The 12,508-nt window shown below is 49.2% G+C and overlaps 1 protein-coding gene across 6 annotated transcripts in view; it reads right to left on the minus strand.

Annotated features, from left to right (window-relative positions):
• Window positions 1–12,508, minus strand: part of nectin1b (nectin cell adhesion molecule 1b) — a 630,230-nt gene that overhangs the window by 128,197 nt on the left and 489,525 nt on the right. For 4 of the 6 annotated variants that reach the window (XM_085967690.1, XM_085967688.1, XM_085967689.1 and 1 more), the window contains exons 6-7: window positions 7,578–7,725; window positions 4,678–4,875 (exon numbers count right to left, since the gene is read on the minus strand). In XM_085967690.1, the coding sequence (XP_085823816.1) occupies window positions 4,678–4,875; window positions 7,578–7,725 (346 nt within the window). The remainder of the gene's footprint in view (window positions 1–4,677; window positions 4,876–7,577; window positions 7,726–12,508) is intronic. The other 2 variants (XM_085967692.1, XM_085967694.1) reach the window with 1 other exon arrangement.

Genomic DNA, 12,508 nt, shown 5'->3' on the forward strand with positions numbered 1-12,508 from the left:
GTTGGGCAGCAATGACTGGGAACCAATGATTGCGCAGCAATGACTGGGAACCAATGGTTGGGCAGCAATGACTGGGAACCAATGGTTGGGCAGCAATAACTGGGAACCAATGGTTGGGCAGCAATGACTGGGAACCAATGGTTGGGCAGCAATGACTGGGAACCAATGGTTGGGCAGCAATGACTGGGAACCAATGGTTGGGCAGCAATGACTGGGAACCAATGGTTGGGCAGCAATGACTGGGAACCAATGGTTGGGCAGCAATAACTGGGAACCAATGGTTGGGCAGCAATGACTGGGAACCAATGGTTGGGCAGCAATAACTGGGAACCAATGGTTGGGCAGTAATGACTGGGCCTCTGTATCGGTTGGCAGGTTTTGGGCTCCCAACCCCTCACCTTTAACAGATTGGGAGTTCCCGGGGGTAATCCTGGAACTCGGTATAAATGCCCAGCAACTCGTGCTCCCTTTGGAAAATACTACAGGTAGACTACCTTTTATCTGAACTTCCGAAAACCGAAACCCTCTAAAAACCGAAGGTTTTTTTGTTCAGCGTAAGTCGTGCGCACGACATGACCAGAGTGGCGCACGACCCCGACCCCCGCCGACGACCCCCCGCCGACCCTGACCCCCGCCGACCCCCCCGGACCCCCCCGCGGACCCCCGCTGACCCCGACTCCCGCCGACCCCCATCCCCGACCCCCAGCCGACCCCCACCCCCGACCCCCCGCCGACCCCCGCCGACCCACCCCCACAAATTTCCCAGTCTTATAAAATACCTTCCGAAACCTGAAATTTTCCGAAAACCGAAACACGGCTGGTCCCGAGGTTTTCGGATAAAGGATAGTCTACCTGTAATTGGTTTCAGCTTGGTCTGAAGGCAACTTCACGTGCCTGAACTCTAAGTCTCTACACAATAAAGCCCTAAAGCCATCCAGCTCCATATGTGTAAGGTCCTACCTGCTCAGAAAGGTGCCCAGAATAACAGTCTGGTTTCACCTCAGCTGTCTGCAGTTATCTGCCCCGCATTTATCTGCACTGCGCTTATCTGTGCCTGCGTTTATCTGCCCCGCGTTTATCTGCACCGCGTTTATCTGCCCTGCGTTTATCTGCACTGCGTTTATCTGTGCCTGCGTTTATCTGCCCTGCGTTTATCTGCACCGCATTTATCTGCACTGCGTTTATCTGTGCCTGCGTTTATCTGCCCTGCGTTTATCTGCACCGCGTTTATCTGTGCCTGCGTTTATCTGTGCATGCGTTTATCTGTGCCTGCGTTTATCTGCCCCTCGTTTATCTGCCCCGCGTTTATCTGCTCCGTGTTTATCTGTGCCTGCGTTTATCTGCGCCGTGTTTCTCTGCACCGTGTTTATCTGCACCGCGTTTATCTGCCCCGCGTTTATCTGCCCTGCGTTTATCTGTGCCTGCGTTTCTCTGCGCCGTGTTTCTCTGCACCGCGTTTATCTGCCCCGCGTTTATCTGTGCCTGCGTTTATCTGCGCCTGCGTTTATCTGCGCCTGCGTTTATCTGTGCCTGCGTTTATCTGGGCTGCATTTATCTGTGCCTGCGTTTATCTGCACTGCGTTTATCTGTGCCTGCGTTTATCTGGGCTGCATTTATCTGTGCCTGCGTTTATCTGCACCGCGTTTATCTGTGCCTGCGTTTATCTGTTCGTTTATCTGCCCGCGTTTATCTGCACCGCGTTTATCTGTGCCTGTGTGTCTACGTTATCGTAAACACAAGTAATTTAACACAGAGACTGGTATATTTTCAGAATTTTCGGACTGTGCTGCTAATCACCAGCGCCAAACAAGGCAGAGGTGAAGTAAGTGAGGCTCCAAACTTGCAATGAGTGTGTGCACCGTGCCTGCGTAGCACCTAGTCTATCTAAGCTTCATATTTCTATAATTAAAAAAATCAAGAAAAGACATTCAGCAATTAAGAGAGATTAGTGTATAGGAATGATTAATTACAAACTTCAACATGCAATGTTTTAGATCCCATCCCACATTCCATAATCTCGCAGCAGTCCTTTGACTCAACACCACAATACTATTAACCCTCTCATCTCAAAACCAAAAAACCCTCTTTATATCACAGCGCTGTCTCTGGACCCAGGTCTGGCTTGCAGGAGGCTGAGGGGAGGCCTAATTGAGGTGTATAAAGTTATGAGGGGCCTAGATAGAGTGGATAGGAAGGACCTATTTCCCTTAGCAGAGAGGTCAATAACCAGGCGGCACAGATTTAAAGTAATTGGTAGAAGGATTAGAGGGGATTTGAGGAGAACCTTTTTCACCCAGAGGGCGGTGGGGGTCTGGAACTCACTGCCTGAAAGGGTGGTAGAGGCAGAAACCCTCATCATGTTTAAAAAGTACTTGGATACGCACTTGAAGTGCCGTAACCTACAAGACTACGGACCAAGTGCTGGAAAGTGGGATTAGGCTGGATGGCTCTTTTTCGGCTGGCATGGACAAGATGGGCCGAATGGCCTCCTTCTGTGCTGTAAATTTCTATGATTCTGTAAGTCGGCTGGTATGCGCACACCTCAGGAAACTCTCGAGAGGTGAGTTTCATTCCCTTCCTCCTGGGACAAAGCGTCACCAGACTGACACCCGTCATTCCCGCTTAGCCCAGGTCCCCCCGGGGGGTGTCCGGCAATATGGCTGAGCGTACTGACCTCCGCCTGACCTGGGGATTGTCTGCAGCCAGTGGTGATCACACTGATGTTCTGAGAATGCTGCATGTGGACACGGCCCACCATGGAATTACATCGAGTCCACAGCACAGAAACGGGCCATTCGGCCCAACTGGCCCATGCTGGAGTTCATGCTGCACACGAGCCTCCTCCCACTCTCCTTCATCTCACCCTAACAACATAGAAAAATAGGAGCAGGAGTCGGCCATTCGGCCCTTCGAGCCTGCTCCGCCATTCAATATGATCATGGTTGATCCTCTATCTCAATACCATATTCTCGCTCTCTCCCCATACCCCTTGATGCCTTTTGTGTCTAGAAATCTATCTATCGCCTTCTTAAATATATTCAGTGACTTGGCCTCCACAACCTTCTGTGGTAGAGAATTCCACAGGTTCACCACCCCCTCGTTCTCGACCCCCCAGCCAGGGGAAACATCCTCCCTGCATCCAGTCTGTCTAGCCCTGTCAGAATTTTATACGTTTCAATGAGATCCCCTCTCATTCTTCTAAACTCTAGTGAATACAGGCCTAATTGACCCAATCTCTCCTCATAAGACAGCCCTGCCATCCCAGGAATCAGTCTGGTGAACCTTCGCTGCACTCCCTCTATGGCAAGTATATCCTTTCTTAGGTAAGGAGACCAAAACTGCACACAGTACTCCAGGTGTGGTCTCACCAAGGCCCTGTATAACTGTAGTAAGACATCCTTGCTCCTGTACTCAAATCCTCTTGCAATGAAGGCCAATGTACCATTTGCCTTCCTAACTGCCTGCTGCACCTGCATGTTTGCTTTCAGTGACTGGTGTACAAGGACACCCAGGTCCCTTTGTACATCAGCATTTCCCAATCTATCACCATTTAAATAATACTCTACCTTTCTGTTTTTCCTACCAAAGTGGATAACTTCACATTTATCACGTTATACTGCATCTGCCATGTATTTGCCCACTCACTCAACTTGTCTAAATCGCCTTGAAGCCTCTTTGCATCCTCCTCACAACTCACAATCGTGTCGTCAGCAAACTTGGAAATATTACATTTGGTTCCCTCATCCAAATCATTGATATATATTGTGAATAGCTGGGGCCCATGCACTGATCCTTGCGGTACCCCACTAGTCACCGCCTGCCACCCCGAAAAAGACCCATTTATTCCTACTCTCTGTTTCCTGTCTGTTAACCAATTTTCAATCCATGCCACTATATTACCCCCAATCCCATGTGCTTTAATTTTGCACACTAACCTCTTATGTGGGACATTATTAAAGGCCTTCTGAAAATCCAAATACACCACATCCAATGGTTCTTCCTAATCTATTATACCAGTTACATCCTCAAAAAACTCCAGTCGGTTTGTCAAACACGATTTCCCTTTCATAAATCCATGTTGACTCTTTCTAATCCCGTTGATATTAGAACAGACCCTCTATTCCTTTCTCCCTCATGTGTTTATCTAGCTTCCCCTTAAATGTATCTGATCTATTCGCCTCAACCACTCCCTGTGGCAGCGAGTTCCACATTCTCACCACTCTCTGGGTGAAGAAGTTTCTCCTGAATTCCCTGTTGGATTTATTAGTGACTATCTTATATTTATGGCCCCTAGTTTTGGTTTCCCCCACAAGTGGAAACATTTTCTCCACTTCTACCCTATCATAATTTAGAAGATCTCTATTAAGTCGTCCCTCGGCCTTCTCTTTTCTAGAGAAAAGAGCCTGTTCAGCCATCCCTTTCGGCTATAATCTCTCAGTTCTGGTGTGATTGTTCTGGAAGCATGGCCTCAATTTAAAGGGACGTTACACCCACTGCCATCCGTGAACAGACAGCACAGCCACACCAATGCAGGAGCTCCGTGTGGATCTGGGCTGGAGTGTCTGTGGATTGGGCAGGGGGAGAGGGCGGGCGGGCGGTGTCCCAATTTCATCAGGTGACTGAGTTGCTGGTAACCTGGTCACTTGGAGTTTTATGCAATTTTAATAAGTTACATACAGCTCTCGACCTTCAGTGACACAAGTCCTGATGTTGTCAGCTCCTTCTGGGTCCTCATGTCTCATATGGTCACTCAAACACTTCCAGGTCAGATCCAGCTCACATGCACCGTACCACGCACCAAGATTGGTCCATTGGAGAAATATTAAACCACTTTGAATATTGACACAAAAGCAAAATACTGAGGATGCTGGAAATCTGAAATAAAAACAGAAAATGCTGGAAATACTCAGCAGGTCAGGCAGCATCTGTGGAGAGAGAGAAACACAGTTAACGTTTCAGGTCAATGACCCTGGAATTTCCTATCCAAGTTAATTCCTTCCTCTCAGGCTGATTTAGAGATCTCTCCAGAACAGAAAGCTGAATTCTGCAGCTTTTGACAGCTCGCGGCCATTCTGCTTTCTGTGCCGGTGAGATGAGGGACTCCCGAGACCTGAAGGAAGGAAGGCTGCAAAGGTAAGTAAAGGTAATTAAACTTCTTTAAACACTTTACACACACCAAACACACTTACCTCTGCACTCATGCACCCATCACTCACCTGAACACCGGACATCTTGAACCCTCCAAGCCCTTCAGCCCGATGGTCCGCCTCGCTAACTTGGCGTGGTTTGAAGCCGTCGGGAATCCCACACTTCAGGGATAAAAATAGGGATTAGGCTAAAAACTGCCTGTTAACTACCTGTTAACAGGCAGTTAATTGGCACTAATCCCCTTCCCGCCTCGGGGAGGCGGGTCCCAGTGTGGGTCGGGTATCCGCCCCCTTTGAAACTGGCATGGAGGCGGGTTGGGGGCGGGATGGGTTCGTGCCCCCCGATTTCGCGATTTTAACCCTCCACATGCCTCCAATCCCGCCTCCACGGCCCAATGAAAATCCTGCCCATTAACTTTGCAACCACTGAGGCTTTGAGAATCATCAATGTTTTCATGAGGATACAAGAAGCAAAGTAGCACAAGCTCACTGAGCAGAGTCATCGCGCACCAGACTCAGTCCAGCAGAGCAGTGCTCAGTACTCGGTCACTCCTCGGTCACTTGGTCAGTACTTGGTTAATAATTGGTCAGTATTCGGTCAGTACTCGGTCACTCGGTCAGTACTCGGTTAGTAATTGGTCAGTACTCGGTCACTCGGTCAGTACTCGGTTAGTAATTGGTCAGTATTCGGTCAGCACTCAGTCACTCGGTCACTCCTTGGTCACTCAGTCAGTATTCGGTCACTCGGTCAGTACTCGGTTAGTAATTGGTCAGTATTCAGTCACTCGGTCAGTACTCGGTCACTCGGTCAGTACTCGGTTAGTAATTGGTCAGTACTTGGTCAGCACTCAGTCACTCGGTCACTGCTTGGTCACTCAGTCACTCCTTAGTCACTCGGTCAGTTCTCGGTCAGTCCTCGGTCACTCGGTCTGTTCTCGGTCACTCGATTAGTTCTTGGTCACTCGGTCAGTTATCGGTCAGTTCTCAGTCACTCAGTCAGTACTCGGCCACTCAGTCGGTTCTCAGCCACTCCTCGGTCACTTGGTCAGTTCTCGGTCACTCGGTCTGTTCTCGGTCACTCGGTCAGTTCTCGGTCTGTTCTCGGTCAGTTCTCGGTCACTCGGTCAGTTCTCGGTCACTCGGTCTGTTCTCGGTCACTCGGCCTGTTCTCGGTCACTCGGTCAGTTCTCGGACACTCGGTCTGCTCTCGGTCACTTGGTCAGTTCTCGGTCACTCAGTCTGTTCTCGGTTACTCGGTCAGTTCTCGGTCACTCCTCGGTCACTCGGTCAGTTCTCGGTCACTCCTCGGTCACTCGGTCTGTTCTCGGTCACTCGGTCAGTTCTCGGTCACTCCTCGGTCACTCGGTCTGTTCTCTGTCACTCCTCGGTCACTCGGTCAGTTCTCGGTCAGTTCTCAGTCACTCGGTCAGTTCTCGGTCAGTTCTCAGTCAGTTCTCGGTCACTCGGTCAGTTCTCAGTCACTCCGTCAGTTCTCGGTCACTCGGTCAGTACTTGGTCACTCGGTCAGTTCTTGGTCACTCCTCGGTCACTCGGTCAGTTCTCAGTCACTCGGTCAGTTCTCGGTCAGTTCTTGGTCACTTTTTCGGTCACTCAGTCAGTTCTCAGTCACTCGGTCAGTTCTCGGTCACTTGGTCAGTATTCGGTCACTCGGTCAGTACTTGGTCAGTACTCGGTCACTCCTCAGTCAGTTCTCGGTAACTCGGTCAGTTCTCGGTCACTCCTCAGTCACTCAGTCAGTTCTCGGTCAGTTCTCGGTCACTTGGTCAGTACTCGGTCACGCCTCAGTCAGTTCTCGGTCACTCGGTCAGTTCTCAGTCACTCGGTCACTCAGTCAGTTCTTGGTCACTCCTCGGTCAGTTCTCAGTCACTCGATCAGTTCTCAGTCAGTTCTCGGTCACTCTGGTCAGTTCTCAGTCACTCAGTCAGTTCTCGGTCACTCGGTCAGTTCTCGGTCACTCGGTCAGTACTCGGTCACTCGGTCAGTTCTCGGTCACTCGGTCAGTACTCGGTCAGTACTTGGTCACGCCTCGGTCAGTTCTCGGTCACTCCTCGGTCAGTTCTCAGTCATTCGGTCAGTTCTCGGTCACTCCTCGGTCAGTTCTCGGTCACTCCTCGGTCAGCTCTCAGTCACTCGGTCAGTTCTTGGTCAGGACTCGGTCAGTTCTCTGTCAGTTCTCGGTCACTCCTCGGTCAGTTCTCAGTCACTCGGTCAGTTCTCGGTCACTCCTCGGTCAGTTCTCAGTCACTCGATCAGTTCTTGGTCAGTACTCGGTCAGTTCTCTGTCAGTTCTCGGTCACACGGTCAGTTCTCAGTCACTCGGTCAGTTCTTGGTCAGTACTCGGTCAGTTCTTGGTCAGTTCTCTGTCAGTTCTCGGTCACTCCTCGGTCAGTTCTCGGTCAGTACTCACAGGTCATTGTCGGTGTCCGCTCGGCTCTTCTGTTGCCGTCGATAAATGAAGAAAACGGTCACTATGGCGCTGATGATGATAACGGCAGCGATGATTCCTCCCAAAATTCCTATTACACTTCCGGGCGCTCCCTGGGGGAGCGGCTTATCTGCAAATAGGAAAGAAAGGAAGTGTTTAAACTGTGTTCCGCTAAACCCCGTGGGAACAACGATGAATTGAGTCAAGATTTCACAATCTTTGGTTGGATGGTCAATGTGAATCCTGGGAGATTACTCGATAAGCACGAGCGGGAGAAAGGAATCGAAGGATATGCTGATGGGGTGGAGCATAAACACCGGCACAGACCCGCTGGGCCCAATGGCCTCTTTCTGTGCTGTAGATGTGATGTAAATCTATGCACTGTCGCTCTCTGCATCATTGACTCCCCCTGACCTGCACACAATGGTATGGGGGAGTTTGCCAACTGTGCCTTCCCTCACTGTTCTCTAGCCTCTTGTCTCCTCCTCTCCTGGAGGTGTTGATTCTTGCTGGGATTTGAAACACAGGTGTCTGTCACCCCCTAGTGCCCAGGCAGGGCATTTAACCATGAAGGGCATCGCAGCCCAGCTCAATCCCTCTTGGTCACCGATGCCGCACACACAGGCACAGCAGGGGTTCCTGGATGATGATCAGGAGCAGAAACCCAGGCTGATTTATCCCCCCACCCCCACAGTTCAGTGATGCTGAGACCAAGAGTAGCCCCGACTCCTGCCCCAGCTGACAACAGCTGACTTAGCTATTGGATCAGGGCACCGAGTCTCTCCGCACTGGGTGGCATCATTTACCCGAGGGGACGAGGACCTGTATATGTGACCAGCATTGTACTGGTCTGTGGACAGTATGTTGGTTTGTGTTTCTATATACACATGTGTGTATCTGTTTGTACATGCATTTGGGAATTTATACATTTGCTCAGGTGTATGCACATTTGTGTGCATGTGTTTGTGTGTGTTCCTGTCTGTGAGTGTGTGTGAGTGTTTATGTGTAAATGTTTGTGTGTGTGTGTTTGAGTGTTTGTGTGTGTGTGTGGGTGAGTGTTTGTGTGTAAATGTTTGTGTGTGTGTGTTTGAGTGTTTGTGTGTGTGTGTGGGTGAGTGTTTGTGTGTAAATGTTTGTGTGTGTGTGTTTGAGTGTTTGTGTGTGGGTGAGTGTTTGTGTGCATTTCCTTGCTCTGTAAGGCACATTCCCATAACGTAAATTGCTGTTAAAGTTAAGGACAAAGGTGATGAATTGAGAGTGAATGACTGAGTGACGCGGGGAGCTGCCAGAGTAGATTGTGTCTGCCCTCCGCAGGCCCGATTCTCTCTATAAATTGAGGTCAGACCTCTTGCCCAATCTTGCTTTCTGCTTGTTACTGATGATGGTGTGGATCACGAGAGAGAAGGCAAGGACGTTAGGAAGTTGTGGTACTTGCTCTCAGACCTCGATTTTATGGGTCAGTAAAACCAATCAAAGGTTTCCAGTGTGTTGCCCACACAGCTGAGCTCCGGGTAAATTGGAGGGAGATGAACGAGGATGGTCAGTGTCTGAATGAAAAAGAACACTGATTTCTTTTATAAAGACCAGCGAGGTACTGCAGTTTGATTCAATTAATTTCATTCTGTGGACAGTGTCAAATCTAAAATAGAAAATGTAATTGAATCTGTTCAAACCAGCCGCGACCGTGTGAGAGCTAGTCTTATTCTCAGCGTCACTCCCAGCACAGCTCCCGCTGGCCAACTTGATAAATGACATTGAGTTTACAGCACAGAAACCGGCCACTCGGCCCATCAGGTCTGTGCCGGTGTTTCTGCTCCACACGAGCCTCCTCCCACCCGCTTCATCTCACCCTATCAACATATCCTTCTATTCCTTTCTCTCTCATGTGTTTATCGAGCTTCCCCTTAAATGTATCTCTGCTATTCGCCTCAACCACTCCCTGTGGTAGCGAGTTCCACATTCTCACCACTCTCTGGGTAAAGCAGCTTCTCCTGAATTCCCTATTGGATTGATTAGTGACTATCTTATATTGATGGCCCCTAGTTCTGGACATTTTCTTTCTGTCTGTGGCTGTGCATTCTCACCCGCAGTGGGTCTTTCACACTTACTGAATTTGGTGCTTGTCAAGGTTTGAGTAGCATTACTCATTCTCAGATTCAGCTCCACAAACAGCTTCGGATTAAAGCTCCATCTACATGTCTTTAACCCCACTTCCAGAGCCCGTGCCAAATCTCCCCATTAGCCACTTGTGTGGAGTCTCGGTAAAGTTGTCGTTTTATGCCAACCCGCGGGCAGTTTGCTATGAAGACCTGGGTTGACATTGCCCAAGCTCATCAGATAGGGACCCCGACAACCAGCAGCGAGAAAGACATTCAAGCCATCAATTTGGGCTGGTCCTGCCCGGGGGGCATGGGTCAAGGGCAAAGCAACGTTCTGACACTGGCCAGGGGGAAGACATGGAGACCTCAGCGAGACAGGAGAGGATGAGGAGTGTTTATGACGAGGAGTGTTTATGACTTCTGCTTTCCTGCAGTCAATTCCACTGAGAACAATCAACCATCCCCATCGCTTTCCACTGATTTATTAGTTGGACAAATGAAAAGCAGTACATGTTCCTCGAGGTGAGGGAGGATAATGCTGGGAATGGAAGGACTGGTGGAGGGAGTAACTTTGTGCTGTTTTAAAGAATTCATCTATTTTGATGTGTGTCAAGCTCAAGCATGTTGTATATTGGTTAAAAATCTACCGAATAGTTGGGGAATAGTCTAATTCTGTCACACCCGTAACTCCATACATTATAATCAGGAATGAAATACTTAACTCATCTACTGATGCTTCACATTTGTTGAAGTGTACGGTACATACAGGGATTGACAGGGTAGATGCAGGGGGGATGTTTCCCCTTGGCTGGGGAGGCTAGAACCAGGGGTCACAGTCTCAGAATAAGGGGTCGGCCATTTAGGACTGAGATGAGGAGAAATTTCTTCACTCAGAGGGTGGTGAATCTTTGGAATTCTCTACCCCAGAGGGCTGTGGAGGCTCACTCATTGAGTATATTCAGGACAGAGATCGATTGATTTTTGGATATTAAGGGAATCAAGGGATATGGGGATAGTGCAGGAAAGTGGAGATGAGGTAGAAGATCAGCCATGATCTTATTAAATGGTGGAGCAGGCTCGAAGGAGGAGAATCCCTCAGTCCCGCACTGGAGTGTCAGCCTAGATTCTGAGCTCAACTCCTGGGGTGGGGCTGGAGCCTATGACCTCACACAGAATGGCCTACTCCTACTGAGTGCGAGGTCAGCAGAGAGTGCTGTGAGTTTGGGTAAGTGTGAGAGTTCTTTAATTGTTATTTCTCTTTAAATCATTCTTGATAAGATTACTTAAGCAGTTTAAGTAAAGGGGAAAAGTTAAGTATTTGGGATTCTGTTGGTTTAAGAAGAGTAAAACAAGGTTACACTGCAGTAGGAGTAAATTGGCACAGCAGGCAGTGAAAACCAGTTTTCTAACCAATCAGCAGGGGTGACTCATTTGGCTGTAAACAAACAAACAGTATAAAAAGACCATTGCTAGTGCGAGCAAGCACTGAGTGCGAGTCAGCAGAGAGTGCTGTGAGTTAGGGTAAGTGGGGTGTTAGGTGCTCTTTTCAAACTTTAACTCTGTGGGTTGCAGTTAATAAGGCCTTTCTGGTGCAGAGTGACTGTTGGTGAACCATTTAACTGGTGTAATTAGAGGGATTGATTTAATTTAAATCCAATAAATTAAAGGGGATACTAGCATCTATAATCGGGCAGAGGGTGTCCATAACTAACAATAAAAAAATTAATTAATTACATAGAATGGAGCAGGTGATGTGTTACTGTTGCGAGATGTGGGAGCCGGTGAATCCCATTGAGGCTCACGGTGATTACGTCTGTGACAAGTGTCTGCTGCTACAGGAACTCCAGCTCCGTGTTGATGAGCTGGAGTCTGAGCTTCAGAGACTGCGACACATCAGGGAGAGGGAGAAGTTCCTGGACTCTGTGTTTCAGGAGATGGTCACACCTATGAAGTTAATTAATTCAGATGTAGCCCATGGTCAGGGACAGGACGGTGTGACTACGAGTGAGGCAGGTACGGGGATCCAGGAGGTAGTGTTGGAGGAGCCGCAGCCCTTGCTCTTGTCCAACAGGTTCGAGGTTCTTACTCCCTGTGGGGACGGGAGCAGGGACTGCAGGGAGGATGAGCAACCTGGCCACAGCACCGTGGAACAGGGGGCCATTCAAGAGGGGGGAGTAAATAGAAATGTTGTAGTGGTAGGGGATAGTATTATTAGGGGGATAGATAGAGTTCTCTGCAGCCGAGAGCGAGAGTCCTGTAGGCTGTGTTGCCTACCCGGTGCCAGGGTTAAGGACATCTCCTCTGGGCTGGAAAGAAACTTGCAGTGGGAGGGGGTGGATCCAGTTGTCGTGGTCCTTGTTGGTACAAACGACATAGATAGGACTAGGAAGCCGGTTCTGTTAAAGGAGTATGAGCAGCTAGGGGTCAAATTAAAAGACAGAACCTCAAGGGTAATAATCTCTGGATTATTACCTGAGCCACAGGCGAATTTGGCTAGGACAAATAAAATTAGAGAGTTAAATGCGTGGCTCAAAGACTGGTGTGGGAGAAATGGGTTTTGCTTCCTGGGACACTGGCACCAGTACTGGGGCAGGAGGGAGCTGTTCCGTTGGGACGGGCTTCACTTGGCCAGTGCTGGGGCTAGAGTCCTGGCGGATCATATAACTAGGGCTGTAGAGAGGGCTTTAAACTAACTAGTGGGGGGGAGGTTCCTGGAGAGCAAATAATAAAAATGACAACAGAGAAGGTCATAGACTTAGGTAGCAGTGGGGAAATTAAAAACCAGAGCATGTCAGGAAGGGGCAGAAGGTATGG

This window comes from Somniosus microcephalus, chromosome 26 (assembly GCF_052327205.1).
Source record: "Somniosus microcephalus isolate GS21.2 chromosome 26, FLI_Smic_1.0, whole genome shotgun sequence".
In the NCBI taxonomy this organism is placed as follows: Eukaryota; Metazoa; Chordata; class Chondrichthyes; order Squaliformes; family Somniosidae; genus Somniosus; species Somniosus microcephalus.